This window comes from Aptenodytes patagonicus, chromosome 13 (assembly GCF_965638725.1).
Source record: "Aptenodytes patagonicus chromosome 13, bAptPat1.pri.cur, whole genome shotgun sequence".
NCBI lineage: Eukaryota > Metazoa > Chordata > Aves > Sphenisciformes > Spheniscidae > Aptenodytes > Aptenodytes patagonicus.
This window is the reverse complement of record NC_134961.1, coordinates 6,150,004-6,172,689: the sequence shown is the minus strand read 5'-3', so window position 1 is coordinate 6,172,689 and position 22,686 is coordinate 6,150,004. Positions and strand designations below refer to the sequence as shown.

The 22,686-nt window shown below is 47.2% G+C and overlaps 1 protein-coding gene across 2 annotated transcripts in view; it reads left to right on the top strand.

Annotated features, from left to right (window-relative positions):
* Window positions 1-1,180: 1,180 nt before the first annotated feature.
* Window positions 1,181-22,686, top strand: part of LMF1 (lipase maturation factor 1) — a 206,423-nt gene continuing 184,917 nt past the window's right edge. Inside the window, exons 1-2 of one of the 2 annotated variants that reach the window (XM_076350797.1) lie at window positions 1,181-1,376; window positions 11,766-12,075. In XM_076350797.1, the coding sequence (XP_076206912.1) occupies window positions 1,181-1,376; window positions 11,766-12,075 (506 nt within the window). Of the gene's footprint in view, window positions 1,377-11,765; window positions 12,076-22,686 lie in introns of those variants that run through there. The other variant, XM_076350795.1, reaches the window with a different exon arrangement.

The following is a 22,686-nucleotide window of genomic DNA, read 5'->3' as shown; positions in this document are numbered from 1 at the left end:
GCTCGTATTGTTGCAAGGCGCTGTTGACACACGACGTCCCCCGAGCTCGGGTCGGCTGAGTTTGGTGTTCGTTCCCGCTACCGTCCCAACCTGCGCATCTGGCAGATCTCAGAGCGATCTTCGGCAATGAAAACCGACCCAGTTCAGCGTTACCTTCCCAACTCCAATTATTCCTTTTTTTTTTTTTTGCTAAATCTTTAGCCTAAACCCTCTGCTTTTCCTCAGTAATTTCCTCAATTGTCCAGTTTGTTTTCCAGGCATTTCCATTTAATGTGGAATTTGCTGTAAGAGTTTCATAAAGACCCCACAAAGGAAACCATTAGCTTACATCTATTTAAATTTATCTAGCCAAACCTCGTGGCTCATCCAAAGGGAGAGCGAAACTGCAGTATACCAGAGGCCTTTAACAAACAGCTTATTTTTCTTTCCCTATACAATGCACCATTATGTAGGTTTTTTCGAAGGAGAACAATGCAAGCAGCACTGATGGGAAACTGGAAAAACAAAAGAGGCATTTAGAAGGGACCGGTTTAGTCTGAAAAGCATTGAATAATGTTACACCTGATAACAGATACTTTCTCAGAGACCATCGAGCGGTTTAGCACGGCGGTGTTTACTTAAGTGGGATACATGACACACGTCTAAACTCATTGACGACCGCCGAGGCCGCTTTATTAAAGTGGTTTTGCTAAAAACCAGTATTTATGAACTCAACGCCGAGTCGAGCGCTTGACGGCTATAGACTGTATGAAGCAGAAATCATGGCAGCACCAGCAGTGGCAATGGTTGGAAGCCTGAGGAATTTAACTTAAACATTTTTCCTCGGGGACGGAGCCCCGGCACGGCCGGGCGAGCCGAGGGGGCTGCGGCGCCGCAGAGGGCCCTGGCCTCCTTGGGCGGGAGGTGGACGAGGGGGTTTGGAGCCGACTCCTTCCGTTTCTTTCCGGTTTTGGGGTTTTTTTTTTTTTAAACTTTGCACTTTCTCGCCGGTTTTCAAAGGTCGCTCCCTGGGGCCGGGGCGTACAAACGCCATTTTTCCACAGAAACCCCCGCCCGGGCCCCGCTGCAGTGACAAGGCCGCCCGCGGCACCGACCCAGACGCCTCAGCCGCCGCCACCGCCCTCACGGCCCGGCCCGGCCCGGCCCGGCGGCGGCAGCCCGCGGGGGGCGGGCCGCACGCATGCTCGCTGCGGGCTCCGACATGGCGGCGCCCAGCGCGGCGCTGAGGCAGAGGCGGGCGGCGGCGGGCAGCGGCGCCCCCGAGGCCCCGGAGCGGGCTGTGGCGGGGCCGGCGGGCGGCGGGGCCGGGCCGCCGCCGCCGGGCACCTTCTGGCTGACCCGCATCGTGCTGCTGCGATCCATAGCCCTGCTTTACTGTGAGTCTCCGGGCGCTGCCCCGCGCCTCTTTCTCTCTCCGCTGCCCGGGGAGCGGGTGGGGGCCCGGCCCGGCCCGGCGGAGCCCCGGGCTGCTGGGGGCGGCCGGGTTCGTCGCCACGTAGAACCCCGTGAGGTCCTGGGGTTGCCCCGTCCCTCAAGGCCTTCCCCGCTGCAAAGCCTCAGGTGGGGCAGGCGGGACCCCTGCCACGGGGAAGGGGTGAGCCCCCGGGTGCCCCGACGGTGGGTGCTCGCCCTCCCGCGGGGTCCATGCTGGTGCCGCGGTGCGAGGTCCCACCGTGGTGGGAGGGGAGGCCCGCGACTGTCTTACGTACTCGGTGGTGAATTTCTGTTTGCGGAACGGGGGGCTGCGGGGTGCTTTGCCCCAGCTCCTGGGTCCGGGCCCCATCCTGTCATGGCAGGGATGCAGCAGTTGCGCTGAGGAGCCCTGCCTGCCTTTTACCAAAGTACTACTTAATTTTGGGTGTTGGGGGTAGGTGTTTGCATACGCAAAGCTTGAGGGGACGGCTGAGATGTGAAATGGGAAGAGCCTCTTGTTTTCAACTCTTGCTTTGCTGGTGGGACGGGGACCCTGCGGCTGACGGCTGGGATAGCGTTGGGTGATGTTGGGGCTCCTGTGTTGGTGGAGCTGGAAGGAGAGTTTGCTCACACCATGAGGCTGGTACCTGCCAGCAGAGCCGGTCGGAGCTGGTAGTCCTTTTTCTTCAAGGTAGATGTTGTGAGCTAGCTGTGCAAGAGAGAAACTCCTTGTCTTACACAGAAGCAGGTCTTTAGCATCTTATGTAGGACCGGAGAAACACAACATCCTTGGGTGCCAACATTACCAGTCAGGACCTAGAATTGACATGACCTTAAAATGGTTAACGGTGAATTCGGTTTCCAACCTCGGCTGTGCTCGTTTGGCTCTCGCTTTGGCAAGGAACGCTGAGAGCCGTGCTCAGAGCCCACTAGTGCTCCACTTAAAAAATATTCACAGTGAAACCTAAACTGACATGTAACACACTATGTTACAAATTCTAAACTTGCCCCAGATTTGTCCACAAAATCGTTAGGATTTGTAGGCTGCCAGCCTGCTTAGATTATTTTGCATCAAAACCATGCAGAAGTTGTAGTTTTGTATGGTTTTGACACGTGCTCTGTTTCTAGTTTGGTTTCAGCTCTCGGTGAAATGCGGGGTTATGACTCTTTCAGTCAAAATGAAAGCGATTCTGATATTCCCCCGTGTGTAAATCCAGACTGCTGACTTTCCCGTAGCTCAGTTTGCAGTTTCCTTATGAAAAACTGATTAGTGTTCTCCGCTGTGTGTTCGGTGGAGGCCGCTGCTTTCTGATTGCGGATTTGGGGTTATAAATATGCCCCATCCGGAACCAAATGCTGTCCTGTAGGGTGTTCGATGGGGAGGTGGGAAGGGAGAGGCGGTGGCTGGAGGGGTGGGAGTTGGTAAGGGGGTGATGAGGCAGAGGAAGGCGAAGAGCGAGTCAAACGTATGGGACCTTCTGGTGAGTGGGAGACCTGATTCGGGACAATGAGAGCGGGAAGAGGTGAGGAGCAGGTATCCCACTCAGGGTCAGGTGAGTTACAGCGTGAAAATGACTGAAACCTACGGGCTGCAGGGAGAAAGGGAGAGTGAGCATTTGTAAGCCAGAGGACGAAGCTGAGGTAGCAGGCTGGTGAGTGAAAGCGAGATAACAGAAAATAGGGAGAAGAACTGGATTCAGCCCTTTTCGAAAGAGGAAAGGGGAGTGGGAACACCTGGGAGCGGCAGAAGCGGGGAGGAGACCCCAAAATGCTTCCACAGTCCAGAGTGAGGAAACCTTTTTGAGAGAGGTAGCCTCAGAGGAAAGGATTTGGGTACCAGAGCTGTAAGGAGCAGGGTAGGAGGATGGCTCTGTCCTTTGTAATGGAGGAGGTGCAAAAAAGGAAAAGTTTACCTGCTCGTTATGCAACTTCAGCATGATTGTGATCAGGTAACAGTGATTTCTGCTGTTTGTTTTGGTTGAGTAACAGCCAAGGGACCCAAAGCCAGAAACCTGGGCCAGATTTGAGACAGGTCGAATTCTGACTTGGGCTGTCACTTGCAGTGATGTTGGGGCTCCAGCTCTGATCCCAGCATGGGGGAGACGCTGCACAGCCTACAACCGAAGCACTCGTGGAGTGGAAACTAATTAGCATGTCTGAGACAGAGAGATTGTGAAGAGGCAGATTCCTCTGTCAAAGGCTGCAAAACCATGACATGGCTGTTGGGGTGGGATGCTCTCGAGGGAAGGTGGGTTGCCTTTTGATCTCTTCTGAGAGCCTGGATTTAGAAACAGCAGAAAACAATTTAAAGCCTCTGTGCCAAGCACCTCTTCCAAGCTCTTTTCTGAAGATGGAACCATTTACTCTGACAGATTATTTTTTTTCCCAGACACGGCGATTCTGCACACGCCGAGTCTCAGACTTGCTGAGGAAACGGTTGATGCCGTTGTGACAGTTTGACATTCCTCAGTCGTGGGATGTTTTCCCCCCTTCTTTCATTTCACCCTTTTAAACGTAACCCTTTCATTCCTGCTGTGTTAAGCAACAAATCCTTTGGGGGCACCTTCTTTTAAAGTATCAGGAAAGTGGTCACCCCCTGATGATTGCAGCTCCTGCCTATTAGTGCAGCTGTGTGAGCTGAAAGCTTGTTCTCTCTCCGAGGTGGGAGAGTGAAGGACCCTGTGGATGAGATGGACAAAAACATGATTTGGGGTGTACAGTGAAGCTGAGGTGAGGGGCAGAACTGCCAAGCGTGATCTGGGGGCCTGTCACTTCCCTCCTGCCCCCCACTCCACTCTTGAGAGGCTGTTTTATTGCCTGATGTGAGCTGGGGAGATGCTTTCTCTTTGGATCCTTCTCCTGTGGAAGAAGGACAGGCAGAGCAAGGTAGGCGTGAAGTGTCCTTCTCTGTGCCCTCCCTTCTCACCCACCCACTTTGGTTATAACAGCTCTCCTCTTCTTTCTTTTTGAAGGGGGTTTCCAGAAGCAGCCAGAGCCTGGGAAGTCCCTGGCAAAGCAGGTGTTGTCTGAGAGGCAGGTTAGAGATGGGAAGGTGGGAAAGGATCTGCTGATTCATGGAGGCCAGTGATCAAAACCACCTGCTGCTTGCAGGAATGGGAAGAAAGGGGAAAATGCTGAAAGTGCTCAGTGGAGTTTGCTCTTCGCAGCAGGGCTGTGCCAGTGGGGTCCTCCCAGCTGAGCACTAAGGTAAATGAAATGCCTGTCTGTGCAATTCTGTTTTTAATAGTAGCTAGCGCTGTTCACTTGTAAATTAGGTGACACTTAAATTCTTATAACTGACAGCCCTCAGAGACATTTTCAGATCTGGGACCTCTTTCTTCACTTCACCAAGTAAGTGTGGGCAGACCAAGTCGTAAAACCCTTCTGGAGGAGGAGAGTGTGAAGTAACACAGAATCCAGCCCTGAACACTGAGGAAGAGAACAATTGCGTAGGTCTCACCCTGTGCTCTGCTGCCCAGACCCCTCTCTCTGTTTCTGCAGAGGCATCTTTGTATAGTACTGGTGTGCCCACTGAAGACACTTGTCTCACAGCCTTCCACCGTTGCAACCTGTCCATTACTGGCTAATTGCAATCTCTAATACAGTAATTCATGGGGCAGGGAGGCTTGGAGAAATGCCGTTTTGAGATGTGAAGGTGTTCCGTCCTGGTCTTTCCCTCTGTGTTTGTTCTTTACGGCAGGAATTGACATTTTGTAAATACAGAAAGTCTTTGAGGTCTTGTTGGAAGTCCTGTTACAGGTAAATAGCTGGTCCCAAAGCTCTTGACAACAAACATGCATTATTTGCTCCCTTTGCCCTCCTTCTAAATCGTTGTTAAGTGCCCATTTTGGATGATTACTATAATCAGATTCCAGATGTAGAAGTTTAAGTAATTAGATACCACCCTTCCCAATTTCAGCCAGGCTCTGTAGAGTGCTTTGAAATAAAAGCTATTATTTAAATCCAGTTTATCTTCCTTCTCCTTATGTATTGTTTAATAGTAGTATTTTCTTTCCCCAGAGCTAGAGCTACGGGAGGTTCATGCTACTTCTTCCTAATTCTGAAATCTAAAGCCTTCTCAGGGGGGTTTGGCTTCCTGTAGGTTCCTGGCTCTCCCCGGTGTCCTTCCTCCTCTCTCTGTCTCTCTGCCATCTCCCCTGCTTTCCCCCTTCTCTTCCTCAGTTATATTAAAAGGCTCCCAGTAGCTTTCAGCTTGCCTAGTCAGGGTTATAGTACATCTTCAGACCCTTTTTCTTCCCTGAAAGGTTTTATTTCAGCACGATGCTTGTTAGCAAGTCTGCACAACAAAGGCAGTATGTTAGCACTGTGTCCTCTTAGCAAGCTACATGCCCCCCGTTTAACTCTGCACGGAAGAGCTGTGTAAGCAAGACAGAAGTGCGTTTGGTCCTGACAAAAGCACTTTCACTGTGGGAAGATAAATTCATAGCAAGCAGTGATAGTTTAAGGGAAATGATAACAAGAACCAAGAAGGAGAGAATCAGTCTCCCAGTTTGCTGCTTGCCCAGAGCTGGTCTGGAGCAGAGGGATCATCTCAGGGCATCCTCCAGCTGCAGGCTGGGCTGCCGCTGGTGTGGTTTTGAACAGCCTGGGTCCTATGGGGAAGCTTTTTAGCAGTGCCACAGCCTAGCCTTTTCTATTTGCTTTCACATTATTTCAAACAAAGAGGCAATGGGGAGATAAGCGCTTAAAAAGCCTCCAAAGCAACCACCCCGAAGTCTTTAGCTTTGGTGCGAATGGCAATAAAACAAAAAAGTGTTAAGAACAGGCTACTTTGTTGTGTGTTTATTTGTGGCTGTAGGGTTGCAAGATGAAAAGGGGGTGCTTGGTTTCACTCTGGCTCTTTGCTCAGTGCTACGGTGTTGTTGCTTCTGTGTTGCAGAACTTTGCAGGGGAATTTATCAATTGAAAACTTACTTGATTCATTTCTCTGATAATAATGAAAAGACCATGCTTATTATCCCCCTTCTTCTCTTCAGTAGTACAACCTCAGTTTGCCAGCATCCAGCATAGAGCCTTTTTTCAATGCCTTGTTGGGTCAAAGGTGCACTTGATATATGGCTCCAGGCAGATTTTTTTTGTGTGTGCAAAATGTAGTTTGGTTTTCATGCAAAGCTCTGTGCTCTTGGTTCATTTCTTCTTGTGGTTTGGGCTTTAAGTAAAAGTTAAGACTTCTTTTAATGGGGGGAGAGAGAAAGCCATATGACCGGAAAGTTTTGGATTTCACATCTTTAAATCTTTACAGAGCATGAAGAATGGGATTCTCTCATTCTCCTACCATGACAGGCTGAGCCTGGACTGAGGGAAAGGAACTGAGGTGACAGGGCAATATGGATAGGCCAGATCATTTCAGATGGGTGACTCTTGTGTTGCATGTTTGGGTTGTGTTTATTGGTAGCATGTGGGTTTGAACAAAGAATGCCTGCAGTTTGCGGGGGGGAAGGAGAAGGTGGAGGGGGGAAGTTAATGGAAAAGTACAGTACAGCACCTTCTGAGGTGAGAATAAGTAGTGAAGGTCTATTAGCAGTTGATGACAATTTACATGTATTACTTATGTAAAGATCAGCTCGCAGCAGGTAGAGGAGCGTGCTCCCATGTGAGCTGTCAAAGGCTCCATCTGCCTCCTGAGTGGGAGGGAGCATGGGAGTCGCTGAGGCTGAGTTTTTTTCAATCTGCAAAGGAGCAAATAGCCTGAAGAATGGCAAAGTGCTTCAGGTGGAGAGAGGGAGGAGACTGGCATGGGCTGAAGATACCCAAATCCAGGAAGTATTGGTAAAAAGTTCAGGCAGTGAGCAGCCACAGGGGTGATGGGCAAGGTGATGGGGTTTTATGCTGGGTTTGGAGACTTGAAGGTGTGCAGAGCTGTGCTGGGAGTCTGCAGGGGATGTCCCTGAATTAGGAGCCCAGCCATGGCCTCACATCGTTCCCATCTGTGATGCCAGAAAGGACAGCTATGGGAAAACATTGGCTTCTGCGTCCTGGTCGGCAAAGTGCATCCTGAACTCTGAAAAAGCACCCTTCTCAGTTATGCTCTCGTTTTGTAAGATGATACCAGAAAGTGAGAGTCATTCTGAGGGGTTTGGCTTGCTAAAGAGGCTGGAAGGAGTGGGTGACTCTGGATCAGGCCCTGCGTTAGCTTTCTCCATCCTGGGGGAATCCACCGTGGACTCCTCGGTGCAGTATATGCCCGAGCTGGAGGTAGCTCAGGTGCTGGTGGAGGCAAGCTGCCTGGTGCGTAGGAATGCAAGTGTTTGTGCTGTTCTTGTAGGAAAAAATAAACCCTGAACTGACAGGAGACACTGATAAATGCAGTGCCCAAAGTTTGCAAATCCAGGAGTCACGTTTGCTCAGGAGGAAAGCAGCTTCTCCTGAGCGAGATGCAGTCTCGCAGCTCTGTTGGTGACTGAGACGCTGCCCGCTTGCCTGGCTAACAGCGGTGCTCAGCGGCTACCGGCTGCCCGCTCAGACTCTCTTTCACTCTTCCAGCATCCCTTTGGGTAAGACCCTCTCTCTTTGCTGCCAGAGATGAGAACATCCCTGGGCTGACACGAACCTTGCAGACACCCAGGAGCAGAGCTTTACAGAGCGTTTGGAGAGGCTGAGGCGGGTGCAGTGCCATTGCTCGAGCAGACTCTGTGCCTTGGACCCCATGGCGTTGAACCGAGCATGCTGCGTAGGTGGGTCCCCCCAGCATCGGCTGAGTTTCTAACTGGTGAATTCTGGTTCATGTAACAGAACTGCTCTGCCACCCTCTTGCCAGGAAGAAGCTACAGGACAAACAAGAGAAGCGACTAACCTTGCCCCGTGCCCTGGCAGTGCAGTGAGCATGCCAGCCAGTGCCCAAGGTGGAAGCAAACTTGTTTGACAGTGTTTACCTGGAGGGAGTGGGAAGATGGAGAGTGGAAAATCCCCAAATACGAGGCCAAAAGGAGAGAAGTTTCAGAATAGGGGTTAAGGAAGAGGAAGAAAAGCACAGGCTTTGGGGGCAAAAGGGACTTTTCCCCCCCGCCCCAACTAAGCCAAGATCAAAGGGAAGGTTCCTGGAGAAGGGAGCAGGGTCTGTGTTATAGTCAGTTTAAGGATACAGTTTCTCGAGAGGAGTTCAGGGAGAGGAAGCAATGACAAGCTGATAAATAACTTCCCTTTTTTCCCCCTGGATCTGTGCATCTCCTGTGTTGCTGAAATCCTTTGCAGAATCTGTCTTTAGTTTCAACTACTGCACGTGTCTGGTAACATGGGAACTGCTGCCTACACGGTGAGGCCTCTTGAAGGCTTAGCTGGTGCCTTGGGAGAGTAGGTCTAGACGATTTGGTGGTGGGGTTTGAGAAGCGGGTGCTGCCTAAGTGATGTGCCCTTCAAAGGTGCTCCAAAAGATGCTGGAGATGAGTGGAGAGGGAGCACGGTGCGAGACAGTGGCTCAGCTTGGGGAGTGTCCAGGAGAGGGAGCTGGATCCGGGACAGAGCAGCACATCTAGGAAATGCTGCACACGTGTGAGCAATAAACGGCGCTCGCCGGACCTGGGCCCCGATGGCTTGGGAGGGCAATGGATCGAAACGTAGGTGGAATGGTCAGGATTTGGTTTGGGTTAGATGAGTTCTTCAACAAATTAAGGCTGTTGCAGATGGGATTTAGTTGTGAAATCATAATATATGAAATATCAGCGGTGCAGCGTCTTGTAAGAAATCGGTGCTCTGGGAGAAAACCCCTTTGGAGCCCAAACTGGGCAATCTTTAGATGTGCAGTTCATGCCAACCTATAATGCAGTCTTTGCTGCTTTCAGACTTAAAAAGGCTGTACAGTATTTTGTACATACAGTGTGTACTTTTCTGCAATTGCTATAGTTTCTTTTTCCTAATTTACCCTTTCCTTGTTTATCTTGCACACTGTGCAGGGGTCTAATTTGGATTTTTTTTAGAAAAAAACCTGCTTAGCAGTTATGGGTTGGGACAGCAATTTCTGTAGCATTTAGAGGTGAATTTGATTAGCACTTTTGGAAAACTGTGCAGCAAATTGCAGTGCTAATCAAGGGAAATCAAGCCATGGAGTTTTAAGGCAGAGTTGGTCTTTATTTTTTTTTTAAACCAAAAATGAAGATATTAAGTTGTCTGAGGCTCAGAAGCATTACATTTCTGCCTGTTTCATGTGTCAGGCTTTCTGATTACACAGTTGTGCTGAACAGAGTGTTGGTAGAAAAATATGAATACTCTAAAATATAAACCACTTAATTTGAGGTCCAAAGCTGATTCTTTAGTGTTGCGATCCGTTTTTTCTCTTGTCCCTCCCTGTCCGTAATTGAGTAGAATATTCTGCATGTCTTTTTATTAGTTTGTAAAATCCTTCACTGTGTATAAAAGATGGACGGGAAGAGATGCAACCAGTTAAACCCCCGACTTCATTGTGTTAGCGCTGTGATTCAGGATCTGTTGAAATCAATGGGAACCCTCCCAGTGACCTCAGATATGCGTTGGGCTGTGAGTTTTAGTGGTTTTTCAAATGAGAACAAAACACACGCCATGTGCAAAGTGATGGAGTAAGTGTTAAGTGGATTAACTGAAATCCACTGGAGACCTTTGTGTGTGTCTGGGGGGAATGGGACATTTATTTTTATTCCCTGGGGCTGCAGACTTTGGGTTGTTAGTTGAACTTCAAGGAAGTGGGAATCCAGGCCTGAACTCGGGGTATAGTTTCACATAGACTTTCCACCAGTGTTCCCAGTGAGAGACACCAGCCAGATGAACACCAGAATTCTTGTTTGCAGAATGACGGTATTCAGATAAGGAAGGAAACAGATTTGATCATTAACTGAGGAAGGCTGGGGGGAGACAGATCGGCCTTTTGCAAGACCTCTGGTATTGCTGCATGTGACGTGGCTGGTGTTTGGATAATGTTTGAAAGATGGGTAAGTTAGCTGCTGGGAGCAAAATGTATGAAGCATAATCAGAAAATGTTGGCCTTCATTTTTTTTTCTGAGAAATGGAGATTACTGCAGTTACGAACTGCAAATTGGTAACTGGAGGAGATTCCTAAAATATGAGATAATCCCTAGAAGCCGACCAACTTTCTCTGTAGAACATCAAATTCTAGGTCTATAATCTGTAATTAAATTGTTTATGTGCTGTTAAAAAAAGCATCTGGCTGTTCTAAGATTGTCCAGTGCAAGAGCATAGACACTATAAATGAGAGAGCTGTAGTGACATATAAAAAGTAGCAATTTAGAGGACAGGAAAATATTAAGACTTTGTATTTCCAACCTACCAGGATGTGAGAGGATCCAGAAGGTCAACCCATAGCATAACTACTGTCTTTTGCGATTGCGATGGATAACCATTAACCATTACACTGCCAGAAGAATTAAGGTGTCCTTTAGACACCTCTTAAATGGTGTGTATGAGTTTAAGCTGTCTCATTAACAATATTTTGAAATATTAAGGGTTTTCAATATAAGCATAAAATCCAGTACTTGATAGATGCACAGATAGCGATATGTAAAAATGCACGTATGTTGTCCGCTAAAGTCAAAGCATAACCTTGCAGGCACAATCTGCTATCAGTCTGCTGTGGGTTATTTGTGCTGGGAGCAGCAGACATTGTAAATCACCATCAACAACAAAACCCATGCTGGAGCTGTTGTCTATTTACAGGGCAAAATGTTTTGTGAAACTGAAATAGGAGGGGTCAGAAAGTACAGCTGTGTCTTTGCTGCTGCAAAGCTGAAGGGAGTTGCGTGTGCTCTTCTGGCTGCTTCAGCTGTGCTCCCCAGTATCTGTGCGTAAACTGAGGGTTTCTCGGTGTCTCCTTACCAAATGCGTTTTGTAGAAAGGAAATTCTGTCTGAAAGTCTTGAAATTAATATATTACTTTCACTTGTACTCTGCAGTGCAATTAAGCTGTTTTCCTCATCTGCATTAGGAGATGAATAGCGTGTGTGACTAACCTAGGGTCACGCAGAGTCTAACAGAGCTGGGCTGAGCCTCCTGTTTCTACATTGGGTCAGGTCGCTCAGTTACAGGGAGCTTTTCCCAGAAGTGCATTGTTGAGTTTGCCTGAAGCAAGTGGCATGTCCCTTACAGCTGTTGAGGAGAAAATTATCTCAAAACAGACTCTGTGCCATTTCCTGGTGTGAAGGCAGAGACAGTATTTATAGAATTCCTCTGCCTTCTGCACCGTGGTTAATAGAAATGACTGTGTTGTATTTTAATGGAGATGAGGATATGTGAATAAATTCCTTCCTGAGGCATGAATATACTTCTGTGACTCTGGACTCAAAATATGTACTTCAGCCTGAATGATTTCTAATACTGTTCATTTCCCCCCTCCCCTTTGTTTTCCTCTAGTTGTGGCCTTCCTGGTGGCGTATCATCAAAACAAGCAGCTAATAGGAGAGAAGGGGCTGCTCCCTTGTAAACTGTACCTGCAGAACGTCAAAAAGTATTTCAAAGGGAAGATAAACCTGGATGCTCTGAGCTATGCGCCAACAATCATCTGGTTTCTGGACTGGTCAGACATGGACAGCATCTTGGACTACCTCTCCCTGTTTGGCCTGGCAACTTCAGCCTTTGTATTGGTAACTGGATGTGCAAACATGGTCCTCATGGCTGTCCTGTGGGTTCTTTACCTCTCATTAGTCAATGTTGGACAGATCTGGTAGGTTAACAATCTCTCTGCTTTGTTTTTCTCTGTAATCTCTTGCTGTTCATTGTACACATTGACTTTCTATTACCATTTGAGGTTGGTAATCTGGTAAGGAGCGATGCAGGAATGTGAGATAAGGAAAGCATTTGGCAGAAATGAGTTATGGGCATGCCCCTGCTCTCTCTCTTACCTGGGATATCTGCTCTGATTTCTGTTGTCCTCTGTGAGAGGCAAATTGGCTGCATTAACGTGCCATGCTACGCGTTGTCCCTGCTGTGGAGTACTTTCCCTCATGGCTGTTGCAAGGGAATTCCCCTAATAATTACTTTTGAGATGGTTTCTCAATTTTAAGTTTTATCCAGAAGAGAGCTGGAACACTCAGGATAAATACATAAAACCTGTGGGGAAAAAGTAAAGGAGAAATAGTGTCTGCACATCGCCTTGCTGCAGGGAAAGACTGCGGTGCAAAATGAAAGGCTTTAGGTGGTCCTTACAGTTGTCAAGACACCAATTACATTTATTAAGAGGATGGGCCTTTAGGAAACCACATTTCATTAGTTGACCTCTTCAAGTACCTCTCCACCTGTAGCAGAGGTGATGTGGTAACTTTGGGGAGGTAAAAGTCATGCCATGAAGGGGTGCCCAAGCTGTGAACATGATACAGCTGTGTCATTGAGATGTTCTGGCTCTACAACACATTACAGGACACCTTCCGTAGAGATGAGCTCAGTGGATTTAATCTTGAGGATTTGCATGTGCTTGGGCAGCCCTGCGTCTTGTCCTGTCCCATTCATTCCTATCCTACTCCACATGGTATGTAAGTGGGTGAAGGATAGCTTCAGTTTTCTGAAAAGCTCTGTTCTCTGAGCTCTTAACTCAGCGTGAACTTAAGACTGTGAAAGCAAGCCACAAAATTTGAAAAATAACTTGGTGGATAGTTTTCCATAGCCCATTTCCAAGTTATTCCAAAATCGCTTGTCTATTTTTCTAGATGTTTTATGTTACAGGGCAAGAATTCAAGCATCGTCCTGCTCTCATTTCCAGAGATACAGGAGCTTGTGTCATTGTAGCAGCAAAATCTGGATGTGTTCCTTGACTTCTTTCTCTTTGCGTTTCGGGGGGGGCGGGAACCCTAACAACCTCCCCCTCGAACTGCAAAGGTTTTGTAGCTGAAAGCTGGACCTGCAGTGACTCCTGAGGCTGAAGCTTTGATCTGGCTTGCTCCTGAAGTAGTGGGCTAACTAAGACATTAGCATGACAGGCTTTCTTCGTTAGTGCCCTCAAGGCACTCCGGAGCGCTCAGTGTATTGGTGCCGCTGCTGTAGCAGTGTTATAATGTCGTTATAGTTTTGTTTTAAAAAAAAAAAAAAGCTAGCTGGAATGTGTTCTCCATGTCTTGTTGGGCAGTTGTGTTCTGTGCTGGTCCTCTGCTCCCAGTTGCTTTTCCTGGTACAGGCAGACTGAAGGCAGAGGTGTGATGTCTTCTCTGCCGGTGCTGGAGGGGTGACAGTCCTGCGGAACGCTCAAGTTTTTGCCAAAAGAAATCCAGTTTTGCCTGTTGAATGCGTGGCAGTTTTTTCATCTTTCAAGTCTTTAAGGGCGAGGCGGAGGGCGGGGGATAGAGAGGGGAGCCTTTTTCCACTGCTGCGCCGAACCACCACCGGTGTCCAGCAGACCATGTCCAAATGCCTCTTCCTAAGGGGGTTAGAAGCTCACGGCCAAGCGTTAGGTCTCTGCAGCTCTGAAGACAATGAGCTGGCCAGCAGGAATGCAAGCGGAGCCCAGAGTTTGCCTTTTGTGGATGCTGTGGTTGAAAGGAATTGGCTTTTGATATTTGAGATAAGGCTGTATTTTCTCCTCCTTTGCTACGCCAGATTTGGAGTTTAAAAGTTGCTCTGGCACAGGCAGGTGACTCCTGGTATACAGCAGTAACACACCAAGGGAATGGGTCAGGTTCTTCTGGGGAAGGGGTGAGAGAGGAAAGAGGGGGGGACAGGAGGCGTTGCCTCAACTTCATCTCTTCTTAATTGTGGCATCGAATATATTAAACAGGAAATTAGGTGGTTCTTGTAAAGGGGCGAGGGAAAAGAATCAAAGCAACCCAGCATTCATTCAGCTGTGGTTACATTTTTCATTAGATCCTCCGAAATGGGTCACTGGGTGGTCAAAACCATATTATTATTGTGCATTCAGTGTGACATTCAATTCCTGGAGAAGGGGATGCTGGGTGGCTGGGTACTTACAGTGCAAGTAAACATGGGGAAAGAGCAAAGTGGGGATTAACTAATTTCTCACCGTCCTTCAGGGAATTGTGGTGGCACGAGGGATGAGCTGAGAGTACCTGAAATCTCATGAATTCTGCTGCTAATCGTGGGTGGGTGCGTGGCAGCATTGGCCTTAAAACTAAGGCTGGCTTTAAAACTCCCTCTTCACACTGGTTTGTAGGTGGGGTTAGATGGTCCGTTAACTTTGTCTTACTCTCAAATTTGGGCAGATTGAGAAGTTCTGATTGTTCTCCAAAGCATCTGTTGAAGACTACAGTGACTTGTTATAAAAGGGGAAAGGACAACGTTGTCAGGCATGCCTGATCAGAGTTACGAGATAGCTCAGCAAAGAGGCATCTGAAATGAGGAAGAAATTCCTCCTGTGGCCACATTGTTTTGTAGTTATTGTACGGTTTTTCTTAGTGTTCCTCTGCAGCCGGCAGGCATGGACTCCCACGAGCCGGCACTGCTGGGCTGGGCACGGACCCGTGGGCTGACCCGATCCAGAAAAATCCTTTGCAGTAGTTGCCTGGGAAGCCAGTTCAAGGAAGATAAGGGGTGATAAGGAGGAATAGAGTTCTCTTCTTTAGGCCAGTGAGGAACAATTTATTCCTTTTATTGCCTTTTCTTTTTCTATTTTAATTTTAAATGTTTCTATTTGTTTTGGGCTGGAGTCTCCAGATACCGGGCGCTGCTGAAGGAGCGAGTCTTTCAACTGTTGTCCAGCTGGCTTGGGCTCAGACTCAGAGGAAGCTTTAGAAGAGCAAACTGTCTCCTTTGAAGGGCAGGACACACTGCCTGCCTGCCCTGGTACTGCAGACCTCCACCTGTGAGCTGGGGAATATGCTGTGTGCCTGGGGACAGCTGAGCCTGCTGTGACAGCACGGCAAGGGACTGGCTAAAGGTCTTTGAGGGTGTTATAACCCTCAAGGAAGCTGCTCGTGGAACAGGCTGATGTGAGCTGTTCGTAATGGGTTTTGCAGGATAAGGATTACTTTGGCAACCTAAAATTCTGAGAACTGGGACCAGGATGTTGTCCTGGCCCTGAATTCTTAACTTTCCCAGTTTACTGTTGGCTCTGCCAAAGTGCAGGTGAACCGTCTGAAATAAGACGTTCTTTGGTGGTTCTCAAAACTAGGCTAGCTTTCAGAGAACAGCGTGTTAATTTTGGTACCTGTGAAATGCGGGACCAAGATTGCCTTTGCCAAATTTGGAAGTGGAATGCACAGGGAAGCTTTTGTAATTCTGGGCACTCTGTTCCCAAACCAGCTGTGGTATTCAGGGTCTGCTCAGACTAAACCTGGACATGTTTTCTGGGTCATGGGGCATGTGTATAATGGTGCTGCACTTGCATCACAAGCTCAGTGCGTCTGTCCTAAAATACTGGATTTTTTCCCCCCCTCTGCCATTTTGACCTTTTCCTTTTGAAGTAGGAGGAGACTGTCAAGAATCCAAAAATCTGCAAAAGAATATATAATGTCTGACCCATAGGCTGGGTGAAGTGCTTAATCATTATGTTAATTTTAGCCTTGATTTTTCTTGTAATTTCTGCAGACTATGCCTAATTTCAGTAAAATAATAGTAAAAAAGTGGTCCCAGTTTGAGTATAATAGAAGCTATTTAATGAAGCTAAAGATACTTAAAAAGATTTTGTGGGAATCCCCCATACTTCGGCGTCCATTTCGCAGACTGCAAGTCCTGCTTGCCTAGGTTCAGTCATTGGAAGAACAGTGCAGCTCCACAGGTCCAATACGAATGGCTTTGCCTTTCTCCCCGCTTCCTCCCTCCTGAATATTAATATAATGGATTGTCGTACATTTAAACAAGAATGGGAAGAGCTGCCCTTTTGTTTAAGAGTAAAAATATTGTTGCAGGTGACCTCATGAAACCTCCATTTGTGGTTTTATTCCCTACGGTTTCTGCTGGGGCATATGTCTGCAGAGATGGACCATCGGCAGTAGAGGTCCTTTGTTAGGACAAGCTCTCCGGGAGAGGCGTTCCGGCAGAAGTTGAATCATTTTTGTACCAGAATAACTAATGCACTTCTAAAGTGAATTTGTAATTCTGGAATAAAATAACTTTTATCCCACAGTAAGGTGTCTCCGGAGAGCTATTACATTTTCTTATATAAACAAACTTTTAAACTACTCTGCCACTGATCTCCTGTTTCTTCTTCTGTTGTTTCCTCACTGAACCACCACCCCCAGCATTTTCAAATGTCATCTGAAAACCCTTCCTTTCCCTTGGTTGTTGCGTTGTTTCATTTTACAAAACATATTGCCCACTGTTAGAGAGCATTCAGTGGTACAGTTTGTAAGACACTTGATACAAAAGCTAGAATTGTGGTTTTTTAAATCCTATTGCCTTTTTTTCTTTCATGACTAAGATTCTGGTAGAGTTACAAGAGCTCAAGGGAATAGGTTAAACAAGCCAATAAATAAAACGTTATAGCATGAGGTGGCTACAGCGTTCTTTTCAGTGTGTTCTTCCCTTGTGGAAAATGTTGGTGGAGCTACTGCTAACAGGTATTTAGGGTAAAATAAGACTAAGCAGCGCACCTTTTTTTCTGGAAGGAATATGAAACCGAACAGTGCTTCACCACTGTACAACCCCAGAGACTGCGGGCGAGTGCCATTTGAGCTGTGCTCACGTGCCCTTCGAAGCCCGCGTGCCCAGGCGGTTTCCAAGAAGTTGCAGATGCTGCAACGCTTTTCTAGAGCACGGAGGGGAGGACGTGCCTCTGTCTTTCTGGCCCCAAATGCCTGGTGTTTTTTCACATTTAGCTGATTGAACATAATATTAATAGCTTTTAACTTTAATCTTAAGGACTTACTGGAGGGACAGGTATACTGCAGGTCATGAAAGCGTGTCTCTGAGGCGTGTAATTTAATTGCAATTAAATTACCGTCCTCAGAAGTTCATTTACAACAGAGAAGGAAGAAAGACTTGTATGTCATGGAGGTTTTGTGGTTTATATGTCTCATTAAAAACCACTTGACCTATGCAGGACTTTAATCAGAGTCTTCTGTGTGCTAGCGGATGAACTGGTGACTGGTTCAGGCTGAACTCCATTAAATGCTAGGGGGCTGATGAGATGCTCAGGGCTGTGTTTTAACTCTCCAGGAGGGCGTTAGTAGCCATTAAATGGACCTCTTCCCCACTTTCTTTCCTCTTATATTCTACAGCTTTGGTTTTTCAGTCTAAAGCACTTGGGTTTTTGTCTAGTGTCATCCTATCCAGTAAAGGTTAGAAACGGATCTCTTCTGAGTTTCTTATTCCAGCTTGTAAAACAGCCAGCGTGTGAATTGTGGGCTGGATTTGGCAAACCATCATTCCCATTTTTAAGTGTACTGGTTTGTGACCCTCTTATGATGAGGGCACAGCACTTAACGGAGATACTCATTTTATGACTAGAAGAGTCCTAGTCTGACACGCACAATACAGATGGAAGGATCACCCTTTGAGCTTCCAGCAGACCAGAGCCAGATCAAGGGTGAGTGAACGTATCCACACGGGTGCGCTTGAGCTAATGCATGTTTTATTAAGTAGCATGGGTAATTCAGTAAGACTTTTTTGACTGCCCCCGAGCAAGCAAACACTGAAAGATCAGGAGCTGTGCAAGTAGGGAATAGGAACTTGCAGATCCTGGGTTTCATCAGTATGCATGGTTCACTTGGGAAGTTCTCCGAGACCTCACTGTACAGGCAGGAATGGATGTGTCGGGCTGTACTTAACTGTGTGACCTTGGCAGGGTCTTTCCATCGGTCTATATCCTGCTTTATCTACCTGTCTGGAAGTAATACAAGCTTGTACTGAGGGACTGTAAGACTTAATTAAATACAGATATTAAAGTTTGAAGTGCAAGCAAAAATTAACATTGTGCCTGAATCCAGTGTACAATTTTGTGTATTAAAGTATCTAGGATTTTAGATGAATCACATTAACAAATATCACCTTGATGCATATGCTAAATTGGAGCCATTTGAAGTTTGCTAGGGGCTTTGCAAATAACCCGCTTGCAAAGAACCCTTTTTGCAACCTGGCTTTATTTTTCTAGCTCTCCAAAATATCCCAATGACAACAACAAACAAGAAAACTTAGAATATCTTATTCCTTTTTCTGGCCCTGACCTTGGCAATAAACCTCAGGAATTTCTTTGTTATTGTGGATCGCAGCCTCGCATCCCTTTTACTCCGACCTCCCCTCCCTCTTTCCCCAAAAAGAAAAGATTATCTCTAGAAACGTAAACCAAAAGTTGAAGGATCTCAGGGGGTCATCCTTCCTGTTGAGGAAGCTGCTTTTTGGCACTTCCTACTCGCACAGAAGAGAGGGAGCGTATCGGTTTCAAAGAATGCTGTGAGCAGCCGTGAGCAGTTGATATGACATATTAATGAAAACAAAGATTAATACCATGTGACACTGTTGCCTTGCAGTACAACTGGGAACTAATGAGTCTAATGAGAACCATATTTTTGTTTGAGAGATTAAAATTTAATCATGGCTGATGTCAGAAACGAATCATTTAGCGTTCCCCCCCTGCCATGTGTAAGGTTTCCCCTCCCTGCTCTAGGCTGGCTTTTGGTTCAGCAGCAGTCCTTGAGAGGGGCCAGCCCCTTGCCATCTACTCACCTGGCATTCAGCATGGCTGGGAAGGAGGAGGGCGATGCCGTGGCTGGCTGGCCTTCCTTAGTCCCCGAGACCTGTAAATGTGTGCTCTGCAGTGTGAGGTTACTTGTCTTGGTTGAGGCAGTTGAGTTAAATGCAGGTGGCAACGGGTTGTATGCCATTAATTTAGGCTGGGTTTTTTAAAGGGGCAAGTAGGAGCAAAGAACGCAGTTGCCATAGGATGTCCAAGGAGGTTTGAGCGTGCTCCTGCCCACATCTACTCCAAAAACCGTGCGTTAGTCTGTGAGAGTGGAGTGGACTGAAAAGGCAGGTGGAGATTAACCTGATTAAGAAGCCAGGTCCAGCTATGACATGAATTTGAGAAGATCTGTGTGAGCTGTCAGTAGAAGAGGAGCTGCCAAAAGCCTTAAGGGCTGTCAAGGGATGCTTTGGTGGGGTCTCAGGCTGCACCAGGTCTGGTCGTTGCCTGCTTCTGTGAATATATTCCTGGGGCAGAACTGACCCGTGGCAAGTCTAACTTGCCATTGAAACATGATATGCAAAACGAGAAGCGGCTTTGGTAAAATGGTGTGCCGGGGTTTTTTGAGCAGCTGCAGCATGGAGATTGCAGTGTTACTGCTGAGGCTATTGATTTTGTAGCAAGTAGTGCCTCTAAGATTAATGTCATCTGAATAACATGAATGCTAGTGGAAATTAAATAGGTTTTAAAAGAGGGAAACTGAAGAGGAATTTAAATATTTTACATTGATTGGTTGCATGTATTGTTTTGACTTACTGGCTTCACTTCACTTAATAATAGCACCTTTGGAGGATATTTTTTTTTTTATTTAAATCTGCTGTAAGATAGCCAGAGATCTATAAAAACTAATTCACTGTATGTAGAAGAGATCGTGTCTTTGTCTATGGTAGAGAACAGTATTGTGCTGAGGGTCCACTTAAGGTGTGTGCAGGGGCTGTAGCGTTAACGTCCGTACCGCAGCGTGCCCCGGGTGTTTGGGTGCTGACTGGTGCTGTTCCCATGAGCATCCCATTGCCAGCCAGCTCCTTCTACCCCAACACATGCTCCATCTGTTAAACGTGCACCGTGGAATTGCTCTCCGAGTCCTGGTTCATAACCTTTTATCATGTTAATCCCGGTAATCGCTTCTGTCTAAATGTCAGGACTGTTACCTGTATCTAGTATTAAGAAAACATAGAAAAACAGTGGTGTGTGTCTGCTGCTTCACTTTGCAGAAAGCCTGACAAAATGACTTAACGTCGTAGAGCGTAATGCTTTGATAGCATGGCAAATGTCAGCAAAAGGCACGTAGCGATATTCTTTCACCTCCTTCCTGCTTCCCCTGCCCCTAACTTGATTTCATGAGAAGACCATGTTAAAACATCAGCAGCAATTGGAATGGGACATGGGGTAAAGCCGTCGCGCAGGGAGCTGTGTATACTCTATGGACAGTTAATAACACCCCACTGTTTCCTTTGCACAAACTGGCTCTAGATTCCAATCACTTCTGCAAATCACGGCCGATGAGAAAATGAGAGCAAAGAAATTATCAGAAGATTATGTGGTTAGTGGCGTGGCTGTGCAGTGTCTGATGTACCACAGGGCTTTGCCAGAGACCGAGACAAATATTTTTTAATTGCTTATTATCTGGCTCATCTAATTGCCAGCTGTATCCAGTATGTAGACTTGGGTATTGATTCCACAGCTGAAAGATTTAGGAAAAGAATGAATAATGTTTTTTTCATGATTTTTTTTTTTTTTAAACTGTATCTTGCCAAATAGCTTCATGCACCCGGTCTGGTCCAGCACACGTTCGTGTTGTTTAACTCATAGAACTTCTCAAACAGCTGTGGTTGGAAAGAATGTTAATACAGTGATTGGTACAGCCGAAAAGCAATCAGGGGTTAGGGAAGGGTCCAAGCTGTGGTGGGATCTGTGTTTACTAACTTCCCTAAGGGTCTTAATCCAGAAATTTATTCTTGAGAACAGTGTTCACTACCAGTGGTGCCGGCTCATCACCGGGCTGGGGTTACTGCACGATGAGAGTTATTTGCAGGGCTGAGCTGGGTTACTGGAGAAATGTTCCAGGTCTGTCTGGGTAAACAGCAGCTCTGTCCTGGAGAAGGGGAGGCAAGTGACTGCAAAAACAAGCAAGCTCTCTTGGGGGAAGAGTCTGGGGTAGAAAGTAGGTGGAAATTTGCATTAGAGTAACTCATGTCTTTATGAACTTAGTGTGGAGGAAATGGCCGTGCTTTCGCTGAAACCCATAGCCTTGCTGCAGGCTTCTTTATTTAATGGGGAATCACGCTCAGTCTGCAGAATGTTTGGCAGTGGGGGGCCAACCTTTGGAGAGAGATTAATTAATGCAATTAAATGATTTATTTTTTTTTTTTTTAAATCAAGGAACGGAATTACTGAACTGCAGTTTTCCTGGGATTTTACCTGCCAGCACGCTGGCAGCAGAAATACAAAACCTTTCTGCTGCTGGTCCTGAAAAAGCAGGATTGCAGCACTCGTTTTGTGCTGCCTCCCCGTGCATGCACGCACACCAAAACACCGCAGTGGGACTGACCTCTTCTTCCAGGGCTTGAACGTGTTCAAGCCGATGCTGACCCCTTTATTTTCCATCAGTGTCTGTTTCCACTTGCTGCGCACATGCTTTTCAAGTTTATTTCTGCCGAGAGAAATGCAGCGATTTTGGCAGGTCGGGCAGCCTGACGCGGCTCCCAGCGGGCTCCGGGCGGAGCGAAGCGGGGCAAAGGAGCTGCGGTGCTGCTGCGGTCCCCTTCTTGCTGCCGGCTCCCATTCTCACTTTTCCTGCCTTGGACTCGCTGTCCGGCTTAAGGAGCAGCTCAGAGTAGGGTTCCCAAGGCTGCCATTTCAGCGTCTGGTTTTGGCGCTGGAAGGATTTAACCAAAGCAAACTTCACTTGAGTTTGGCAAATTCTGCAGTTGCGTAAGCCAGGGCTTGTAATAATTTTTAGCTTTGGAAATGAGCACGGACCAAACAGTTGGCGAGTGCCGGGGCTTAGTTGGGTAATTCACATTTGGTCTCTTAACCAAGCCTGGTTCCCTGCCTTGCAAGGGGAAAATAAAGTGGTGCTCCGATGGCTTGCCGCCTGGGAGCTGCCGCTTGCTCGGCCGCGGGGGGAGCCGTGCGGCAGTGCCCGACCGCACCATGGCTGCGCGGGATGGGCGCGGGTGTGAGCACCCGGCGTGGCTCCAGGAGGGCGGCCGTCCCGTTCCTCATCTGCTGGTTGGCTCCAGCTCTGCTCAGGCACCTTTCCCAGCACCATGTGCAAACCGAGGAGTAAACCTCATCCTCGAGCACTCTTTTTTTAATGTTATCCCTGTTCCTTCCATTTAAATGTAGATGTTGTAATTACAGAGCGCAGAATCCCAGTTTTTAGAGATCTGTGACCACAATAAAGTGAATTCAGAAACCAGACGAGTGGTTTCATTTACTACCATTCCAGCTTATTTCCTCCCCCCACGACCGCTGTGCAATACTAAAGGCTTGGCAGCAACTGAAACCAGCTGTCAAAAATGTTTCTTACCCCCACACTTTTAAGTTAATGATGTTCTGAAATTAATGGTGCACTAGACTAATTCTGTCATCTCATTTTGATGGACTCTCGGTCTCTTGCAAGTGATGTTTGCCAACTGGCTTCTTTGTTTTGAGGCAGTGTGCTGAGGAAGTGGATCCCCAGGTGCCAGGTACTGTATGTATATATAC